At 43.2% G+C, this 22653-nt stretch overlaps 1 protein-coding gene across 1 annotated transcript in view; it reads left to right on the top strand.

The window, feature by feature from the left end:
- Positions 1 to 16362, top strand: part of NIBAN3 (niban apoptosis regulator 3) — a 118991-nt gene extending 102629 nt beyond the window's left edge. The window contains exons 12-14 of the mRNA XM_086961320.1: positions 4377 to 4484; positions 7316 to 7427; positions 13121 to 16362. Of these exons, the coding sequence (XP_086817446.1) occupies positions 4377 to 4484; positions 7316 to 7427; positions 13121 to 13977 (1077 nt within the window). The 3' untranslated portion in view covers positions 13978 to 16362. The remainder of the gene's footprint in view (positions 1 to 4376; positions 4485 to 7315; positions 7428 to 13120) is intronic.
- Positions 16363 to 22653: the final 6291 nt, after the last annotated feature.

The raw sequence follows: 22653 nt of genomic DNA, 5'->3' as shown, positions 1-22653 counted from the left end.
TTCCAGCAGGAGTCTGTCTCTCTGATACCCATGGCGGCTAGACGTGCTGGGGTCCAGTAGGCCCTGTGTACTAACCAGAATTTTGTCTGATCGAGGGTCGTAGTCACCTTCCTCCTTGATGTGGAGGACCATAGATCTGCCCTTTCCTTCTCGCTTAGCTCTCTCCCCGTCGCTTCTTCCCATTGGCTTAGAGTTTTGTTATTTACTTTGGAGGTTTTGGGGGTCATGGCTCTGTATATGTGTGCTATCTGGTGTCCTGTGATGTTCAGGCCGTTAGCGTATTGTGTTATTGACGAGGTGAGCATGTTTATGTTGGCTTTGGCTATTGCCACTCTTGTCGTCGCACACCCACTATGCAAGTAAGGGGGGGAGGGGAGAGGGGGGAGGGAGGGGAGGGAAGGGAGACGGGGGAGGGGGGTGCGGGGTACACACACATGGGCTGATACCACTTTCTTTTCTTTTTCTATCTTTCTTCGCCCCTATTCTTTTCTTAGAGAGAGCAGACAGGGAAACCAAGCACAGAACTAAGATAAGTAGGAGCCCAACCGGAAGCCAGCTAAGCAGTAACGGAAAATGACACACAACACGAGCCACAATCTCAAAACGGACATAAGAGTAGTATCGATGAATGTGAAGGGCCTCAACCACCCAGTTAAAAGAAGGAAAGTCCTAGAACATCTGTCCAAACTTAAAAGTGATATTTATGTCCTGCAGGAGACCAGGCTAGGTGAAGAGGACATAGACCGCCTAAAGGCAAGATGGATAGGCCACGTAATAGGGTCACCAGCAAAGAACAAAAAAAACGGGGTCATAACGATACTCAGTAAAAAATCAAAATTAACACCAGTCAAAACAAAGAGAGACGAAGAGAGGAGGTTACTAGTCACTAGCCTGCTCAGAGGGGAGGAACCTGTACATGTGGCAAACATCTATGGACCCAACACGGAGGATAAAGCATTCTGGGAACAGACAGGCAGGGAACTAGAAGCACTACCTTTAGGAGAGCTACTAATAGCAGCTGGCGACATGAACCAGGTACTGGACCCAGCCATAGATAGACACCCACAAAGACAGGGCCTAAATACACCGAGGGGCAACCTGCTACGGAACCTCTGCTCAAAACTCAAGCTAGCAGACCCATGGAGGCTACAAAACCCAGATGAGAGGGAATACACCTTTTACTCAAATCCACACAACTCATACAGCAGGATCGACTATATACTAATTTCAGACACTCACACACACCTCATAGAGCACACGGAGATAGGCCCAAGAGTGATTTCAGACCACTCTCACATCTGCCTAACCCTAACGGGCAAACACAACGAGCGCCCAACACGAAGATGGAGGTTTGACGATGACCTCCTCAAAAACACTAGTAGCAGTACTGAAATAGAACTAGCTCTTAAGGAGTACCTCACAAACAATGACACAGCAGACATAGGTAGAGAGACATTATGGGACGCAATGAAAGCTACTGTAAGAGGAACCATAATCAACATCATTGGAAGACAGAACAGAGAAAGAAATAAGAGGATAATCGATCTAGAAAGCGAAATCAAAAGATTAGAAGCAGGTCACATAAGCAATTTAGAGGACAGGAACACCCTCACAACCCTAACAAAGAAAAAGTATGAGTTAAACAGGATCCTTAGTGAAAGGGCAGGAACCTGGATCAACAAGTACAGAGCAATACACCTGTGCTCGGCCAACAGAGCGGGCAAAGCACTTGCGGCGTACCTCAAGGGCAAGCAGAGGCAGCACACAATAACAGCAGTCAAGGACAGCACGAACAAATCACACACATCGAACAAAGGAATACTAGACGCTTTCAAAGAGTTTTACGCACAGCTATACAAAAAAGACGAAACACTAAAGGCAGATGAGGGGGGGGGGAGCTACTGGGGAGCATCACAACTCCAACACTGTCAGGAACACAGAAGGAAATACTAGACTCAGAAATAACTGGAGATGAGATAGAGAGAGCGGTCAAAAGCCTGAAAGATAAAAAAGCCCCTTGGCCGGACGGGTTTACAGCCAATTTCTACAAACACTACATCACAACACTTAGGCCAGTGATGACATCAGTTTTCGCGAGCTGTATAAACAAAGGCCGCATGACGCCGTCGATGGCTGAAGCTAACATTATAGTGATCCCAAAAGAAGGCAAAGACACACAACACCCGAAAAACTACAGGCCAATCTCACTTATCAATGTCGACTGTAAAATATACGCCAAGATCCTAGCTACCAGGCTCAACACATACCTTCCATCCCTCATACATTTCGCGCAAGTGGGATACCTGAAGAACAGGATGTCCCAGGACAATACAAGATTGCTGTGCCACGTAATCAACCACGCGTCCAAAAGCAACAATGCGGCGGTCATGATCGCCCTTGATGCAGAAAAAGCATTCGATAGAGTGTCATGGCCTTATCTAGACCAATGTATGCAAAAATTCGGACTAGGCCAACACTATAGGAAGATGGTAATGGCACTGTACAATGAACCGAAAGCCCGCGTGGTAGTGAATGGAGGCACATCAGATACACTAGATCTCAAAAGAGGAACAAGGCAGGGTTGCCCGCTATCTCCAGGCCTCTTCCTACTAGCTATTGAACCCCTACTGAGCATGATACGTTCAAACCCAGACATCAGAGGCATACCTATAGAGGGAGAATCCTTCAAATTAGCAGCGTATGCGGACGATGTCCTCATTGTAACAGAGGACCCTGAAAGATCCATTAAAGCACTAATGGACACCATAGATCAGTTTGCGCAAGTGTCAGGATACAAACTTAACAGAGAGAAATCTGAATGCAAACGACTGAACATACACACCAACAAGACTGTACTGGGCACCTCGGGCCTAACGTGGCAGAAGAAAGCCATTAAATACCTGGGCCTCCTATTCGAGAGAGACTTGCGGACCACAGTAGACCAGAACGAACAAGCAATCCTACACAAAATAAAGGAGAGACTAGAGGGTTGGTCACCAAGATTCACGACATGGTGGGGAAGGGTTGAGACCATCAAAATGATGGTCACCCCTATGGTAAACTACACGCTCAACATGCTACCACTAACCAACACACCTGACTTTCACAAAAAACTGGACAAACTACTGAACACTTTTCTATGGAGAGGGAAGAAACCTAGAATCAGCCTTCAGAAACTCAGGCTCCCCAAGGCTCTAGGAGGGCTGAACATAACAAACTTTAGAACCTTCCAAACAGCCTGCTTGGCAGCACAGGGGCTACACTGGATATCACCAAAGAGCGACTACACCCCGGCCTGGCTCTCCCTAGAGAGGAGACTACTAGGGGGAATGGAACCCGTGGCACTACTCACAGCGACAAAGCACCCCGCGATCAAACAGAACGCAATCCTTAGGAACACACGACTGGCCCTACTAAAATTAGACAAACTACTAGACATTAGCGTCAGACAAACTCAGCTAGAGTCGCTCTGGCACCACCCTAGAATCAAATATAGGGATAAATCACTGGATATGCACACGTGGTACCGGCACGGCATAACAACGGTGAGCCAGCTACAGGAGAAAGGGACTCAGACCGCGTTTGACAAACTCAGACAACGTTACTCACACCTTTTATAGGAGTAGGCATTGGTGCATTAAAAAAGACAAAACCCGCTTTTGTCAACCTTACAAAGGGGAAGGGGTCCCCTTCCCGCTTTTGAATGGCTCATCACCTCTTTTGAGCTGGTGGTAAAATAATGTTTTTCGATCAGATTTTGGTTGCAAAACATTAATACTCACCATAAGGATTCGGTATTTGGTAGGGACGCCCTAAACACGCTCCTTACAAATACCACTTTATCATTGTTTCTGAATTTTGACAACCTTTTCAGAACCATTAATTGGGTATATTGCATTTTAGAAAGTCAATCAATCAATCAATCATCGCATTTATATAGCGCACTACTCACCCAGGGGGTCTCAAGGCGCTGGGGGAGGGGGGTCCGCTACTGCTCGAACAGCCAGGTCTTGAGTTGCTTCCTGAAGGCGAGGTGGTCCTGGGTCAGGCGGAGGTGGGTGGGGAGGGAGTTCCATGTCTTGGCGGCGAGTGTATTGGCTGTCAGAAACCCTCAGATTTACCAAATGTCTGCAACTGTTAAAACCCTGTAACAGAAATGCTAATGTATTTGCTTATAAAAAATAAGTAATGAAATACTTTGAAATTAAAAATTAAAAATAAAAAAACTTTGTTCATGAGGCCCCAAAGTGACCAGGGCTATTGGGTGGGGCAGAACGTGTGATATTTCTTCATACATCATCACAAACAGTATTTTAAAAGTGGATTCCTTCGACCTTTAACCCGTACCCATTACTGTAAACTTTTTTAATTGGCAGAAGTTTGACTCGGACAGCAGCCGCGCCAGGAGGCGGTTCGCCCGGGACGCCTTGGTTGATATCTTTCTTCCATTCCTGCTGAAGCGCCTGGAGCCCCATTGCAAGCGGGTGAGTGTGGCATGTTTATGTGGATTCCCTCAATCTAGCTCTGTGGGTTTAGCGCCTGCTGCAGAGATCAGTGCATCTGGAAGTTCTCAGTTGTAAACTTAAAGCCCAGTCAGACACACTCATCCTTTTATCGTTGCAAAGTCGATAAATCAAACACCAGTGAGCTTGTTCAATGATAACTACATTTAATATTTCATACACAAAGACACAACTCAGTATGTAGCGAGAGCTGTATAAAAAGTTGCGCGAAATTTGTTCTTATGTCAACAGTCCTCAAACTGTGGTGCAGCCCCACCTGGGGGCATGAATGGATGTAAGGGGGACGTGGGGCTCTCGCAAAGAGGAGTATTCTGCCTTTCCCTGAATAATGCCCCCAATTACACAAACATAAAAGTGGGACTTCAAGTGCGCCTCACGCTCACATTGCATTTTTAGGGGTATCTTTCTGACAATAGCAAGTTGGCATCATGTATTTCAATACACTGTTAAAATGGACATCTGACGTGTCAGCAATGGTCGAAATGTTAAATTAATTAATAGTTAACGAATGGCAAAGTGTCCCATGCAACACCGCCGGGTAGACCGTTTTTTGGGGGGGGACAACTGTGAATCGAATGTTTGGACTTGTAGTTTCGCACTTAACACTGTAAGTAGGGGCTAAAAATCCCAGCATGCAAAGTGTTTTGCTCTAAAAGCAGTAGCAGGATGAAGGTGTCACTCAAGACAAGTGGCGTAATGCAAAATGAGGGGGCCCTCAGCAAAATGTTAGGGCCCTCCGAGTGTGCCATAGCTCACAGATCTTCTTTGGTCTTGGCCTGAATGGGGTCCCGTGAAGAATTAAGGCCCCCTGTGCTGCAGCGGCCTGCTTTATGCCCAGTGGTTAATTTGTAAAGAAATAAGTGCCTGAGCTCTCGTCAGCAGGCAGCTTGCACCAGCCCATTTCTCCTGTTAGCGCCGCCTAAAACAGAACCAACTACTCACTATGAAAGTGGGGAGAGGGTGTGGCATAATGGCCATATCTGCCGACTTCAGTGCTGGGAAACCAGGCTCGAGTCTCGGCGTCTGCTCGATATCCTGTGGTTCTGGGCAAATCATTAATCTAACCGTGCCTCCCATAAATGAAAAGCAGCGGTGTTGATGATTAAGTGCCCGTACTGAGCACCGGAAACCACCGGCTCAAATTAAGCACCGATTATGCCCCTACTCATAATGTGGGGTTGATTGCCAACTTGTCATGATGGAATGAAACATAAAAGACAATTTTTGTCCAATTTTATTAGATGCCATCTAAAGTCCTTCACACATTTCTTAGCTTACAAATGTTTTTTAATTACTCATAAGTGATTTATTATATGAAAACAATATTAGACTTTTTTTAGTCTATCATTTTAAAATATGGAGTTACCACATCAATTGAGTGCCTTGCTTATTTTGATTTAATATGCTTACATTTATTCTGGTAAATTAAAAAGCACGACTGAAGCTCAGTTAAGATAATATTTTTTAGAACATGTACTCTTCAGCCACACTGAAACTCTTCAGCATGCTTGCTGTATTTAACATTTTATGGAATAATGGGGCATATTAGCAGGAAGCTCGTTAAAATTATCGCCGTTTTAGCGGCAGGAAACTGCTGCTAAAGCGGCTATAATGGGCTTGATAATATGCGCTATAGAATTCCAAAAGAAGCCCAGGTTAGATGTGCAGGACATCTAACCTGGGCTTCTATTGGAATTCTATAGCCCATATTAGCAAGCCCATTAACGCCATTTTAGCGGCAGGAAACTGCCGCTAAAACGGCGATAATTTTAACGAGCTTCTTGCTAATATGGTCCAATGTTGGGTGGATGAGGAAATTAGTTCACTCAAGAGGCATGCCATTAAAACGTTTGCAGACCACTGCCCCAGGTTTCTGTCTCAAACATATTTCCTACTAACAAGAACTACACTGGTATATAGATGGACTTAGGGAAAATGGGAACAGTTCTCCTGGGGATTCAGAGTGGAATGAGTGATTTAGAAAACAGGGAGGTGGGTAATACTGATCTAGGAGAGTAGAAGTCACGGGGAGAGGAGTTGGCCTAACGGCTAGGGTGGTCGACCTCGAATCTGGGGAACTGGGTTCGAGTCTCGGCAATGACGCTGAACATCCTGTGATTCTGGCCAAATCACTTAATCTCCCCGTGCCTAACAAAAATGAATGTGTCCTCTTGTAATGCAACTGGTGATATGTAAAGTGCTCAAGTTGGCGCAATATAAAAGTCTGTTAGAAAAAAAAAGTTTCTAGGCTAACCATTGAATATGCAAAATTGTTGTGTTTAGATGCCTGTGTGGAAATTTGCCTCCTCAAAATCTGGCATTGTCCCACCACTGGCCTATGCCCTGGTCATAAACAGTGCGAAGCCAACTCGAGAGATAACAACCTTAGACATGTGTCCCTGGTGCTTTGTAGCCTCATCAGCCAAGTGGACACACAATGCAAGGCAGAAGTGCAGCTTTAAAAGCTAGTATTGAGGTGAAGCCTGGGCTTGAAGTGTTGCATCGGTGCACATGGCAAGTATGGACTGGAGAAAGTTAATGGCAGCAGGAGCTTGGTTCTGACATGGGCGGTGAAGCTGCTAACCTAGGCCATGTACACTGGCCTTCACTCATAAAACCTGGGCAAGGCCAGCAGCTCTGCTTGTTTGCCTGCCAGTCTGCTCCATGTATTAATGGAGCATGCCGGGAGTTGTAGTTTCAAATTACTGAACTTATGGGACGAGTTGTATGGATTGCGCTGCCATTGCTTGGCATTTTCTAACGCATATACATTTGGTTTTTTGCACCTTTAGGAGCTTCCTAAATATGACTGTTATGTGTTTGCGGACTACAGTGCCATCTTGCACGTGGAAAACATTTACGAGGACATTGTTCGTGGAGTTTTGTTGGAGGCAGTAGATGAAGGTACAAGATTTTATATATGCTGCTGTGCTGTGAGCACTTACTCAAAACTCAAGTCACCCACAGGAAGAAATGCATGTTTCCTGTTCTGATCCCTGCTTTCCCTCTCACTCCCTTGCATAGCCCTGTCCACTAACCAGCCGTATGAATATTTAGGTGCTAATTATTTCCTGCCTTGATGGATGCTGTCCACCACTTCCTATTATGTCCTGGCCACTTCCGGTTGTAATGGGTGTCTCCATTTAACAGTAATTACCTTTATTCAGCCCTGTCAATTTCCTCTCAAGATGAGTGCATCAAATTTCTCTAAACTTCCTCTGTTTGCCTCTACACAATTCCTGTTTCAATGGATTCCTATAGATACGTGTCACTTTTTCTATGGGGCCCTGCCTATTTCCTGGTCTTATGGGTGCCCCCAGTTATTTACAACCTCCTCTCTTGGACTCTTACCCTGATGGATGATGCCCATCTTTTCCTCTGTTAGGCTTCTTTCACTTCCTTCCTCGATAGCTCCTGCCCATCATTTCCTACATATATATCTTCCTTCAACAACTTCCACATTTTTGCCATTATCATGTGGAAACAGAACTGTGCCTTGGGATAACAGGTTAACAAAAAAATTGCCAGTACTGTGCGATGAATTAAATATTTAAAGGGCCCCGAGCTCCAAATCGCTCATTGCCACAGCCCACTCGTTCAGTCGAAGTTTATTAAACAAAGTTCAATGATTTTATTTTTTATTTCTCTTTTTGTGGAGAAAGTTTTTTTCAAATGTATATCAAAATTATTTTTGTGAACAACAGAATGTATGGTTTTAGCTTCAGTCTAATACATTCATTGTAAACAATCTAGGAGGAACAATAGGAAAATTATTTTTTATAAGTAAAACAGGTTTTTTTGAAAAAAAAAGGGGGGCGATGACACCAGGGAATGGGGAAAAGAGAAGATTGAACATTTAACACATTTCACTCTTGGACATCATTTGACGACAGACAAGACAAGTGGGTAGTGAAATAAGGGGAAGTTTTTTTCTAGCCAGGGATTGTTTTTATATTATAGGCCCTGCATAGGTACTATTTATATTGGCAGGTAAAACCTATTCCACTCAATGGAAGGATACACTTTTACAATTATATTCACAAAATAGACCATCAATTATTATTATATTTACAAAAACATATTTGCAAACGATTGGTCTATACAAGCAAAAATTATGTTTCGAATCCCTAAGAATCGGGGGATTCTCTTCTTCAGGACCAAACAACACAATCTGGGCTTCTATGTATTGTCTTCAGATCCGTGAAGTTGAAGGTCGGTCGGTTGAGTCCCACTTCATATACTGGATTTTTTATTTTTTTATTTATATCCCAAATCCATCGTATCTTTTTTGATTTGTTTTCAATTGTTTATATCTCTTCAGTCTTTTGGTGTCCTACGTAGCGCGTCTCTGCCATCAATGGAGACATCAAAATGCAGGGACTGAGTTTCTCTTCCACATCAGGCCCAAATCTGGACAGCTCACAGTACCTTACCTAAACTCCTAACCTTCCCAGAGTAACAGGTGATTTTGCAACCTAGAACATGACCCTCTAAACCCCAAGGGAACCATGGAAACAGATCATCACCTTTCATTTTTCACGCATGCATGCCCACAATAAACAAAAGAAAGACAAGAGGAAAGTTTACAATATTTATTGAAACTATCGTAGTCTATTAGGAAGCAGTTGTGCTGCTATTAGAAAACATATACAACTTAGCAGAGAAGTCAAAATTACTAGCAAACTGTATCCAATGAACAGCTCTATCATGGCAAATGATATATCTGCCAAAGCCTGCCCAACCTATCCGAGCACAGGGATATACAAGTGATCTCTGGGATTAGCACCGGGCCCCGTACCTGGTATTTGTAGTTAGGTGGTCCGCACATTAAGTGTATGCTCAGTTTAAACAAGACTGGTGCGCTCATTCAAAGACCTGTCCTAATACTGGAATTATCCTCTCTGTTTTCCAAGAGTGCGAGTCACTTGTTTATATGATAAGCACCACTGTGTTGGAAAGCAGCAGTTGCGCCACTGTGTTGTGTCTAAAATGTTAGGAGATGTTGCTGACTAGGCACAAGAAAAAAGTACACCATCTTGTTCGACCTTGTACGAAATGTTCAGACTGAATCCTGAGAAGAAAAACTAAATAACAAATAACATGTGCAGCGTTTTCTAAAATAATATCATGGCACAGAATAAATGTGTTATGTGTGGCTGTGCAAAGCTAAGGCAGCCTAAAGCGCGTAATGCGCACACCTAAGGGAGAACCAAAGTGGTTCCAAAAGGGAATTTACTACACCATGGCTCCTATTTCCAATGAGGCCACAATATAACTCCATCTGTTGAGGCCTAATGGCTTTTTGTTGCTTGCTTTACATTGCTTCCTTGTTTAGGCCCATTCAGCTTCCTGCTCGTTGTCAGTCACTTCCTCTGTGGTGTTGTGTCCACTGGTCGAGCCTGCACTGGCTTCTTCACAATCCTATTCATCTCAGCAGTAAAACTACATTAATACACTGTATATGTATATTCTATGCTAACATGGTTAGTTAGACTGTGCTATTGAGACTTTCACTATGGTGCCTCCTGAGCTGTGAGACTACAACCTGAAGTGAAACTTAGGCCTGCTTGGTAAAGCAGAGTGGCTTTCCCGAGAGTTTACCTATTTCTTATTCCACGCTATTGCACGCATTCTGCAAGGCATGCAATGGCATGGCTTAGAGGGTAAGGGGGCCCCCTCCAAAATAAGAAACCCTACCCCCACACCACCGGGGGCATCCGGTATGCCCCTGGTACTATGAGACTTGACATTTAAAGCCAGTTTTACTGTTGTCTCAAAATGTGCTGTTAATAAACAGGCACTAAGAATCTGGGCAGAGATCCCAACATGAAGGCGTTTCCTGAGAGAGGAGTCCTGTGGCCTAGGGTTGGGTTAGTGAGGGTGGTGTAATAGCAAGTTGGAAACTGTCCAATTATGAAACTTGGTGTTCAATCCCGTCCTCTCCATGTGTGCACTTTTGGAATACACTCCTCTGCTCAATTTTTTTCTCCAAAGATTAGAAGTACTTGAAATTCAGCAAAGCACAGGCAGCAAGTGTGTGATACAAAAACTAGAACACAATACACATTGAACATCACTATTGGGGTACACAACACCACCTGTTATTACAATCTACTTTCTAAAATGCTTTATGGTGGGAAAGTTATGAAACAAACAATCCTGCATTGAAATCCTGGGGGCATATGAAACGCAGGGTGGTGCCAAATTTACAAGGATATGGCGCAGTCCGGCTTTTCCCCATGCGCTGGCACTAATTTAGCCACCTAGTGCCAATGCAGACACCCTTGCACCATAGCTGCAAGGGAAGATTGTTTATGTGCAGGAAGGTGTGCCTTCCTGCACATAAACAATCTGAAATGGCATTTTGTAACTTCTATGTGTGCTGCTTAATGCGGCACACATAGAAGTTGTAAAACGTCATTTTTTTAATGATTGTTTATGTGCAGGTAGGGACACTTTCCTGCACATAAACAATCAACGGCCATTTTGCTTTTTTATGTGTGCTGCACAACGCAGCATACATGGAAACAGCAAAAATGAGGAGAAATTAAAAATTTCTCCTCATTGCGCCAGAGTAAGACCAGGTTTTCCCTGGTCTTCATTTTGGTGCTGCTCCTTATTTACACCACCCTTGTAAATATGGAGGAGCGCCAAATGAATGGGTATTTCTGTGGAACGCCCACCACAATACCCATTGCTCGCCCCTTTCACGCTAAGTATAGCGTGAAAGGTTGTCTTATTTACAAGACAGCGTTAAGCCACATTAAGTGGCTTAACACTGCCTTGTAAGTAAGTCAAAGACTCTATCGCCACCACAAAGTCCATAAAGTGACGTTGTGGTGGCGATAGGGGCTTGTAAATATGTCCCTTGGGTCTTCTACTTGACCACTTTGTCTGATCCTGGGCAAATTACGTACTTCCTATACTCTTGTCCCAAAATCTGCTACGATTCTAAGAATACAGGTCAAACACAAAAAAAAGCACCAAGGACATATTCCCCGGCAATTTCCCAGCACCGCTCTCATTCATACAGGATTATGATTTCATCAAAGTTGAATTAAATTGTGGATTGCTGCTCACATCTCCAGTGCCTATCTTTTCTGTTACAAACTATTTGTTCTCTCTGCTCTTGTGGTTGCTTACTGCTAGTTTGCTATGATAGCTAGCTACCTACTTGTTATCCTGTAACATCTGTGCTGGTAGGAATTGTTTCTTCCTTGCTTTCCTGTTGCTAACAGGATGTTTTATGATATTTGTTGACCAGAACGTGCTTACTGCTTTCTTGTAAATTGCCTTTGGGCCAAGTCTGCACTATATAAAAACAGCAATAAATAGAAAAAAATCATATTTTAATGACTAAAGGGGGGATAGTCGGCAAGCAATGACCAACTGGACATCCAATATCCCTGATTATCGAAATATTAAAGTGGTGTCTTAAGTTATAGACAGCAATACAAAACTAATTAGGTGTTTAAGAGTGGTGATTCCTGAAGTCGCAAAGTTGTTACTTTCCTGTTTGCAGCTGGGAACGTTGCTCAAACACTCTGCTTAATGAGGGGTTTCAGGATATTTCGCCACCAAAGGCTCACTGGTCATTAATTCAATCTGGCTAATGTAAAGTCTTTAGATTTGCGTCTGGTTCTGTGCATGTTTAGAGCCTCTTCCCTCCTGGATCACATTCCTCCTGATGAGCACCTCAGAAGGCAAGTCTGATAATAACGCCAGACGTGCGGTACACTGCCATGGTGCACGCCCCCCTCCCAGTTACCATTCCAGCAAATGCTGGTCTTCACAGCCCAGTGCACAGCTCTTGCTCAGTGGAAGTGCAGGACATCCAGCCAGGTCATCTACGGTTTATTGAATATTCTCCTGGACGGTAAGCATGAAGGTCAGTTCACCATCAGGCCAGGGTAGCAAAAGTGATATTACTTCTCATGCTGTATTTGAAATCCTATCCTTTTACCACCTCCTGGAGTAACCCTTTGCTGCTCACATATGCAACTGTTGAGACCAGTTTAGAAAAGGACCAACTCAGATATCCATGTAAAATGAAATTGTCTTAATCTTTGAAAACATCAATGGGAAATATCCGTATACATTTTGTTCCTTGCAAGAACCTAGGCCGCGTGCAGGGTGCACATGACAACTGACTTGCCTCTAAATCTACGAATGACATTCTTGTCATGGTGGGGGGTGGGAGACATGAATATTCTTAAATTCGTGTTTCAAAACGGTGCCTCTTAACAAATGCCGCTCAATCAAGTTATATAATCTCAAGTACTGAGTTGCAACACTTCCGCATGTTAAAGTAAAATACTTGTTTTTTAGTTTTGAAGAATCGTTATCATATTTGTGTATGGTGTTATGTTTTTTGCCAGTCTTGGGCAGCTGACTTGAGCAAGGCTGGAGCGTTCAGCCCCCCCTCCCCCTCTAGATTGTGCTCGACTGAGTGTGTATACACATGCCTGGGTATGGGAATGTGATTAAAAAGTGCCAGTACAAACGCAATGCCCTATTCATTGTACATGCGCGCACACGTGTCCACGCCTAATCCACCGTGAATGTCTTTTCCTTCATGTTGTCTTTTTATCTTCCAGCCTTGAAAGACGCCTCGCGGCAGCAGAAGCATCGCCTCGGCAGCGAGAGTCTGGCCTCCATCCTGGAGAGCGCAGAAAACCTGCTGGGACTCGAACAGGCCCCAAGGGATCATGGGAGAGGAGGCCGGGAGACTCCCGAGAGCGGGACGGCCCCGGGCTGGACGAACCTCGCCACTGACGCTGCAGTAAACCTGCCTCGACAAGGCGCTGTGAAGGAATACACTGCCAGCAGGCTATCTAACGACACTGAGGTATCAAGAATTTCTTATCACACTTTGCAGGAATCCACCCACCCCAGGCCCAACCAATACATCAACACCAGGTCAAGGGACAACGCAAACATCCCAGGAAATGCACAGCAAGGGAAAAGGGAAGCCGGAGGCGGCCATATTGCGAATGACAACGGGGTTCCAATTGGGAGTGCATCTCCCCAGACCCTGAAAGATGGCACCTCAACTTCTGCACACCTTCTCCAACCGGGACTGCCAAACGGGACCAGTACTAGAGTCCTATCAGATGTGGAGTCAAAGGGAAGCCAATGTCACAAGTTGTTCCCAACTCAAAATGGAGGTATCGTCCATGCCAATGGCAACGTGCTTATGGAGTCCGCCCAAGTTATATATGGAAACCTTTTGGCCTACACGTCGCATGACCGAACCATCCCAGCTGGCATGGATTCACAATCAGATGAGAGAGACACGGACCCGGAGTTCTATCAGCAGAACCTGGCACTTGATGTTGATGTCACAAAAAGCAGTTCAATGCTTGAGGATCTTTCGCTCGAACTTGAAAAGACCATTTCTCAGATAGATCAAGATCTGCTAGAAATTGACCAGACAGACAACACCAAGTCTTAGATTTACTAAGTGTTGCATAAGTACCTGCGCAGTGCTGAACAATATTGTGTCGGGCCCACAGGCTATTATAATACTATATAAATCGACCCAATGATTTGCATCGTTTTGCGGCACTTGAACATCTGCATAAAACCAGAGTAAATATTCCTCTAACATGATATCTAATTATTGACAAATTCAACACAAGAGTAGCGACTTGGGAAACAGAGGGCACGAACAGTAGGACTTGAGACAAGACTCTATAACTTAATATATGTACAAGGGGGTGGGAGGGGATTGAGTGGTACAGTACAGACCAGGGGTGGATTCAATGCCTGCGCGAACACTGGACCCTCGACACAGTGCGGCCAATGAATCAAATTCCTGACTTGCAACGGTTACTGGTTATCTAGGTCATCTAATTCCGTTTGGCAATGCACCTTGATCCTGCCTTGTAGCACCCCTTGTGCTTTTGCAGAACTCCCAGGCATTACCAGTCCACCTCACTCCTGACATGCTTGCCTCCTTTTTTGCTATCAGCCCTTGGAAGCACAGTTTACAAATGTGTGCTTAACAAACAGAAGAGTACGCATGGGAAAATGTGTCGGCCATCTTGATTAAGTGCATACGCTAGTCAAGATTGACTAAATGTAGCAGTGAACAAGGGAGCAAAGTGCAATAATTCTGTAATTCAATTAAACTCACCCTACCATGTTTTATGCAGACTGGGCTGATCACAACCAGTGGCAGAACTACACTGCGCACCTCATGCTTTACTCCCTGCAAGTGAAACCTACATCTTGGAATGTATAGTAACTCCTAGCCCCCAACAATGGCCCCATAGATGGAACCTAACAGTAGGCTACCATTCATTTTCTACTAAAGATATCATGTTTTCGGTCAAAACCCTTCAAGGTGCAATTTAGCAACGGTAGTGAGGGCACTCAGTGAAACTGTAATTTGGTGCTCCGCCCAAAGGCGTTTATAATGATAACTAAATTAACACAATTAGCCCCCTAAATTTGCACGCTTATGGGCAATTTTGACCGGACAAGTCTACTGCTCTGGATTCTCCCTTCAGCTTCTCTCTGCTAAATTGCACATCTCTCCTTCGTTCTCATCAGGAATATTTGCAAAGCTGCTAAGTCGATCTTGGGATGTTGTGCCACTTTCAGCCAGTCCAAGCCAACCCTGAATTGTCTTACTGGGCTTGTAGATTCACGTTTAATATTATAATTATAGGGGGGCAATAATCCTAGCATGCACGTGCTGCTTTCTAGCAAAGCTGGACTGGCTGCAGGTCTCACAGATGCCACAAGGCGCTTGGGAGTTATTCCCTTTAGCAGTTTGCATTGCTGTTAGGAAGTTATGTATCATTATTCTCCACAAAACATGTGCAGTTTACCACACCCTCGACAAATAGCTAATCAGTCCTCCTAGTTTCTAAAAGGTGCATGTCACACATTCAGTCATTCTTTGCTATTTAAGTTGACAACTCTTTGCATTCTGGGACTTGTAGTTTTGTTTTTCCCATTATGTGTGTGCCTATGAGACCCAACATGCTAAGTGCAGATGACAAAAATAGGACTGGCAGAATGTGTCACAAATTATGTTGAACAACGTCTTATACATTCCAAAAATATTGCAAGTGTTAATTGCAAAATACACCAGGACTTCTGCATATAAGCCATATTAGCTGCAAGCCGATGATATATTGGCATGTATGGCAAAACAAACTTGTTTCAACTTTGTATTGTGAAATTCAGAAACTATATTTTCAGAGAAGCAGCCGTAATGAACTTATGTTCAATCCATTTGAACGCCAATGGTGACAAACAGCAAAATAGTTGGTCTATTTATGCTATTCCATAAAAATAAATCAATTCAAAATACGTTTACACATGTTGCTGTAATTGCTGTAATAAAAAGCAATGGAACTTGCACTCTCCACACAACGAAGAGTTTCCAACTGGCCCCATATAATCAGAAGCACTTTTGTCCAGTGCTGACTTTTTAGCCAGCACCACACCGCATCGTGGCACTTTTAGTCTTTCTTTTTACCCATTACAATTGTAGGCCTGAAAGCTCGAGAATGAAAATAGCTCTTGGCTAAAACTATCAGAACTGCATAGAGCTGCATCTCTTCTGATAGGGCCCTTGGGCTACTGATGCTGGAGGAGGTCTGAACAAGCATTTGCAATGCAATAGGTCTCGCATTAGGAAAGTTTGAGCTATTGGTATTGTAAATGACACATTTTTTATTTATGTGTTGGTTTTGAAAATAGCAAAATTAATAGCTTTGTCATTTACAATGCCAATAGGTATAACTTTCGCAAATGTGACACCTATAGCATTTGTAATGCAATATGTGTTGTATTTACGTGACTTAGATGCATTGATATTACAAATAACAATGGCTTTTAATTTTTTTAAATAATACTTAAATAAAAGTTATTGTAATTTATAATGGCAATAGCTTAAACTTTTGTAAATAACGTTTGTGCAGATTATGTTCAGTGTATTTTATTGTGACAAATCCAAGAACAGAAGTGAAATATTAACATCTTTTTGTGACATTTGTAATAAAGCTTGAAACATGGAGAGAACATATTTGAACCAGTTGTTGTTGAATGGTTGCACAGATTGATGCTATGGTGTCGCTGAGTGATGTTGTGGTGGCGACGGGTGATGCCCCTAAGTGATGCTGTGGTGGTGCTGAGTGATGCTGTGGTGATGCGATAGATAGATAGAGTGAGTACAAAAGATAGATAGATATAGTGAGGGAGATAGATAGATAGATAGATAGATAGATAGATAGATAGATAGATAGATAGATAGATAGATAGATAGATAGATAGATAGATAGATAGAGTGAGGGAGATAGATAGATAGATAGATAGATAGATAGATAGATAGATAGATAGATAGATAGATAGATAGATAGATAGATAGATAGAGTGAGGACGATCGATATATAGATAGATAGAGTGATGGCGATAGAGTGAGTGCGATAGATAGACAGATAGATAGAGTGAGGGCGATAGATAGATAGAGTGGGGGCGATAGATAGATAGAGGGTGATAGATAGAGTGAGGGAAATGGATAGATAGAGTGAGGACGATCGATATGTATATAGATAGAGTGATGGCGATAGAGTGAGTGCGATAGATAGACAGATAGATAGAGTGAGGGCGATAGATAGATAGAGTGGGGGCGATAGATAGATAGAGGGTGATAGATAGAGTGAGGGTGATAGATAGAGTGAGGGTGATAGATAGAGTGAGGGCAATAGATAGAGTGAGGGTGATAGATAGAGTGAGGGCGATAGATAGATAGATAGATAGATAGATAGATAGATAGATAGATAGATAGATAGATAGATAGATAGATAGATAGATAGATAGATAGATAGAGTGAGGGCAATAGATAGAGTGAGGGTGATAGATAGAGTGAGGGCGATAGATAGATAGATAGATAGATAGATAGATAGATAGATAGATAGATAGATAGATAGATAGATAGATAGATAGATAGATAGATAGATAGATAGAGTGAGGGCGATAGATAGAGTGAGGGTGATAGATAGAGTGAGGGCGATAGATAGATAGATAGTAGATAGATAGATAGATAGATAGATAGATAGATAGATAGATAGATAGATAGATAGATAGATAGATAGATAGATAGATAGATAGAGTGAGGGCAATAGATAGAGTGAGGGTGATAGATAGAGTGAGGGCGATAGATAGATAGATAGATAGATAGATAGATAGATAGATAGATAGATAGATAGATAGATAGACAGACAGACAGACAGACAGATAGATAGATAGATAGACAGATAGACAGATAGATAGAGTGAGAGATATAGATAGATAGATAGATAGATAGATAGATAGATAGATAGATAGATAGATAGATAGATAGATAGATAGATAGATAGATAGATAGAAGGCGATAGATAGATAGATTGATAGAGTGAGGGGCGATAGATAGATAGATTGATAGAGTGAGGGGCGATAGATGGATAGAGTGAGGGCAAGAGATAGAGTGAGGGCGAGAGATAGATAGATAGAATGAGGGCGATAAATAGATAGATTGATAGAGTGAGGGCGAAAGATAAATAGATAGAGTGAGGGCGATAGATAGATAGATAGATAGATAGATAGATAGATAGATAGATAGATAGATAGATAGATAGATAGATAGATAGATAGATAGAGTGAGGGCGATTGTGTGGCGGGTAATTATGTGGCACTGAGTGTTATTGTTTGGAGTGTATGTTGCATTGTAATTATGTAGCATATAATTATGTGGCACTGAGTGGTATTGTGTGGAGTGTATGTTGCATTGAGTGCATTGTAATTATGTAGCATATAATTATGTCAAACAAAAAAGGAGGTACCCTCTGAACCAATAAGGGACAGGGTAAACAAGATTTAAAAAAGGAATAAGGTCCCTGAACAACAGAATGTGTCTTGTAAGTCGTGATACTGTCTGCTGCAGTAATACTGTAGGAGGCAGTAATTGACTCACAATTAACGCAAAAGTACTATTAAACTTCCCTCACTGTGAGTATACAGGGAGTACAATCAACGTCAGTGGAAATTCTGTGAAAATACAGTATACTAAAAAGATTGAAAGTTAAAACATCAGTTTTTTTATTAAAAATAGACCAAGGCATTACCCTGGGGTCACAATGTATTGTGTATATAAATGTGTATGAAATTTTTGTGTCATGTACTGACCCCAGGGTAATGCCTTGGTCTATTTTTGATAAAAAAAACTGATGTTTTAACTTTCAATCTTTTTAGTATACTGCATTTTCACAGAATTTCCATGGACGTTGTTTGTACTCCCTGTATACTCACAGTGAGGGAAGTTTAATAGTGAGTCGACTACTGCCTCCTACAGTATTACTGCAGCAGACGGTATCACGACTTACAAGACACATTCTGTTGTTCAGGGACCTTATTCCTTTTTTAAAAGCATTTAATTATGTGGCACTGAGTGGTATTGTGTGGAGTGTGTGTTGCATTCAGTAGAGTGTAATTATGTTGTGTGTAATTATGTGGCACTAGGTGGTATGTGGAGTTTATGTTGCATTGAGTGCAGTGTAATTATGTGTTGTGTAACTATGTGGCACTCAGTGGTATTTGGAGTATATGTTGCATTGAGTGCAGTGTAATTATGTTGCGTGTAATTATGTGGCACTGAGTGGTATTTGGAGTGTATGTTGCATTGAGTGCAGTGTAATTATGTGGTGTGTAATTATGTGGCACTGAGTGGTATTTGGAGTGTATGTTGCATTGAGTGCAGTGTAATTATGTGGCATGTAAATATATGTGGCACTGAGTGAGATTTGGAGTGTACGTTGCATTGAGTGCAGTGTAATTATGTGGCATGTAATTATGTGGCACTGAGTGGTATTTGGACTGTATGTTGCATGGAGTGCAGTGTAATTATGTGGTGTGTTATTATGTGGCACTGAGTGGCATTGTTTGGAGTGTATGCTGCATTGAGTGCAGTGTAATTATGTAGCATATAATTATGTGGCACTGAGTGGTATTGTGTGGAGTAGAGTGTGTGTTGCATTCAGTAGAGTGTAATTATGTGGCATATAATTATGTGGCACTGAGTTGTATTATGAGGAGTCTATTTTGTATTCAGTAGAGTGTAATTGTGTGGCGTGTAATTATGTGGCATTGAGTGCTATTGTTTGGAGTGTAGCAGTGTGTGAGTGCGCAGTCTGTTAGTGCGCAGTGTGTGTGGCCTAAAGTAGTTTGAGGGCACAGTGTGTGAGTCCGCAGTGTGTGAGTGCGCAGTGTGTGAATGCGCACTGTGTCTAAGTATCAGTTTAATGTACATGGTGCTCATGTAAATCACTCCAGTGCCTTCAGATGGGGGCAGGGGTGCAGTGTGTGAAGGTGCATTGTGTGTGAGGGTGCATTGTGTGTGAGGGTGCAGTGTGTGTGAGGGTGCCGTGTGTGAGGGTGCAGAGTGTGTTAGGGTGCAGAGTGTGTGATGGCGAAGTGTGTGAGGGCACAGTGTGTAGGGCCTAAAGTAGTGTGAGGGCGCAGTGTTCGTGGCCTAAAGTAGTGTGAGTATGCAGTGTGTGAGTGCGCAGTGTGTGTGGCCTAAAGTAGTGTGAGAGCACAGTCTGTAAGGGCGCAGTGTGTGAGTGCGCAGTGTGTGACTGCGCAGTGTGTCTAAGTGTCAGTATAATGTACATGGTGCTCATGTAAATCAATCCAGTGCCTTCAGATGGGGGGACAGGGGTGCAGTGTATGAGGGTGCAGTGTGTGTGAGGGTGCAGTGTGAGTGAGGGTTCAGAGTGTGTGAGGGTGCAGAGTGTGTGAGGGTGCAGTGTGTGAGGGCGCATTGTGTGTGGCCTTAAATAGAGTGAGGGCGCAGTGTGTGTGGCCTTAAATAGAGTGAGGGCACAGTGTGTGTGGCCTAAAGTAGTGTGAGGGTGCAGTGTATGTGGCCTAAAGTAGTTTGAGGGCGCAGTGTGTGTGGCCTAAAGTAGTGTGTGGGCCCAGTGTGTGTGGCCTAAAGTAGTGTGAGTGCGCAGTGTGTGAATGTGCAGTGTGTGTGGCCTAAAGTAGTGTGAGTGCGCAGTGTGTGAGCGTGCAGTGTGTCTAAGTGTCAGTATAATGTACATGGTGCTCATGTAAATCACTCCAGTGCCTTCAGGTACACGAGTGAGGGTGCAGGACATGGCTGAAGCAGGGGGCTGAGTAAAACAGAGCACAGAGAAGGATGTGGTGGGTTAAAAAAAAAACATGGCGGCAAGCAGGTCAGGAACTGGGTTCAACTCTCGGCGTTGCCTCATGTCAAAAGCAGCTGGGGTGTTGTTTGTAAACAACAAGCTCTGGCATTGCGCAGAGGGGGGCTAGGGAGCGGATTCCTTTGAAGTGTAAACCAGCATGAGTGCGGAGAGAGGCTGACAGGCTGCCAAATGTTGTGCGATGTACACGCGCCCGCACACATACACTGTAGGCAATCTGCCTTTGGGAGCATTTTTTTAAAGCCCCTACTTAATATCGCGCCAAGCATTGCTAACGCAATGGCTTAGGTGAGACCTAAAAAAGGGGGTTCCTGGTGAAAGCAAGCGCTGTATACTGACATGGACCTTCTATGGTAAGTCAGGCGCATCTACCACAAATGTCTGTTTCAGCAATTCCAGAAGGACTCAGTGCATAGTGATTTAGTATTGAATTTGAGCTGGTGGTTGTACATGGAGTCCACTAACACTCATTTTTGGGGACCAGCCTTTACCTTTCCTCATCAGACTTTGAGCCAGAGCTAGACAGACGAAAACATGAAAGGAGGCAGACAAGAAAGACGGGAAAACAGTGACAGAAGGAGGAAGTAGGGATGAAAAAGTACCTGCAAGAGTGAAGTAAAGAGGCAGGGATTGTCTGGTGGTGGAAGAAAGAGAAATGGGATTTACGCCTATGCAGCCTCCGTATTGAGCAACCCCAGCATTCAGTAGCGCAGGCTGCTGGCTTCTGAGAACAACTTGATGAACTGGTACTTTCTATTTTACAAATGTAGTACTGCAGTGATCCATATGGCCAGGACACAATGCAGTTACAAGCTCCCTGTCCCACGATCACAAAGCCTTTCCTGATCTCGTGCACACCCCCAAAACTCCCCCTATACTGGTCCCACTATAACCTATAAGCACAACAAAGGGTGTAGTTGGTTAGACATCCATCCAGAAGGACCTCAACAGGGATATGTGGGCTATGCAAGTGATGTAATAGAGTACAATATAAGGCAATGGGCGGGTCTTAAGCTTTCCTTTTACAAACCACTGTAACGTCATAAGTAGTCAAAAAGGTTTTGGTGATGTCTAAGAAGATGCTCGCTCCCAGAATGTTTATTGAAAGCAAGTAACAGAAACATTTTGTCCTAGGCGGCATGTCAACCCAATGCATCAAATTGTCATTGAATCCGATAGGGGGTCAGAAGAAAGGGTAAACATTTGCCTTCATCTGTTCTGTAAAGGGTTTGTGAACAGAATTCTGTTTCCATAGGCAATGTGATATTTTTGCTCCCATCCTTTCAAGTCGGAAACTTTGGTGCGCACTGCCATCCTGAGGCTAGAGCCACTTGATGGCTGCATTTTACCGAGACACTGTGGGTTTCCATTTTTCCAAATTCTTGCTAACTCCTGGTTTGAAAGTCAAATATATTCAATGAAAGAGAGCCAAGACTACAACTCCCAAAAATCACTTTTTCCTAATAAAAGCCTAAGACTGTAAAAGGGATGTCCATTAACAAGAAACTGGTCTTGGGCAGCCCTATAATAGCCCTGATTCTGTACCAAAGAGTAGTGTAATTTGTATCTCCAAGAAGATGCCTTCTAGGTAATTCCTGCCCATTGTTCCAAGCAAGCACTATGGTGATGTTAATACAATTTTCATTTGGCCTGGCTCACTTTGAAGCAGTTTGCTTTCTTCGTCTGGTATGAGTTATACCTAGCACTCATGGAAAAACAAATGCTCCTTAGAGTTTTTCCTAAAGTTTTCGTGATTGAAAATAAACAAATGTTGTTGCTAGCAAGTATTTGCGAAGGGGTTCTTTCGCTACCTTCACTTAGCATTCTGGTGTTCCATATTGTTACCATTTGTGTTATCATAGTGGTCTCCACTTAAGCCTCTTGCTTTCCTTTCATGCTCACTACTC

Source organism: Lissotriton vulgaris, chromosome 1_1 (genome assembly GCF_964263255.1).
Source record: "Lissotriton vulgaris chromosome 1_1, aLisVul1.2, whole genome shotgun sequence".
Lineage (NCBI taxonomy): Eukaryota > Metazoa > Chordata > Amphibia > Caudata > Salamandridae > Lissotriton > Lissotriton vulgaris.
Note: the sequence above shows the minus strand (reverse complement) of the source record. Positions and strands in the feature narration are given on the sequence as shown.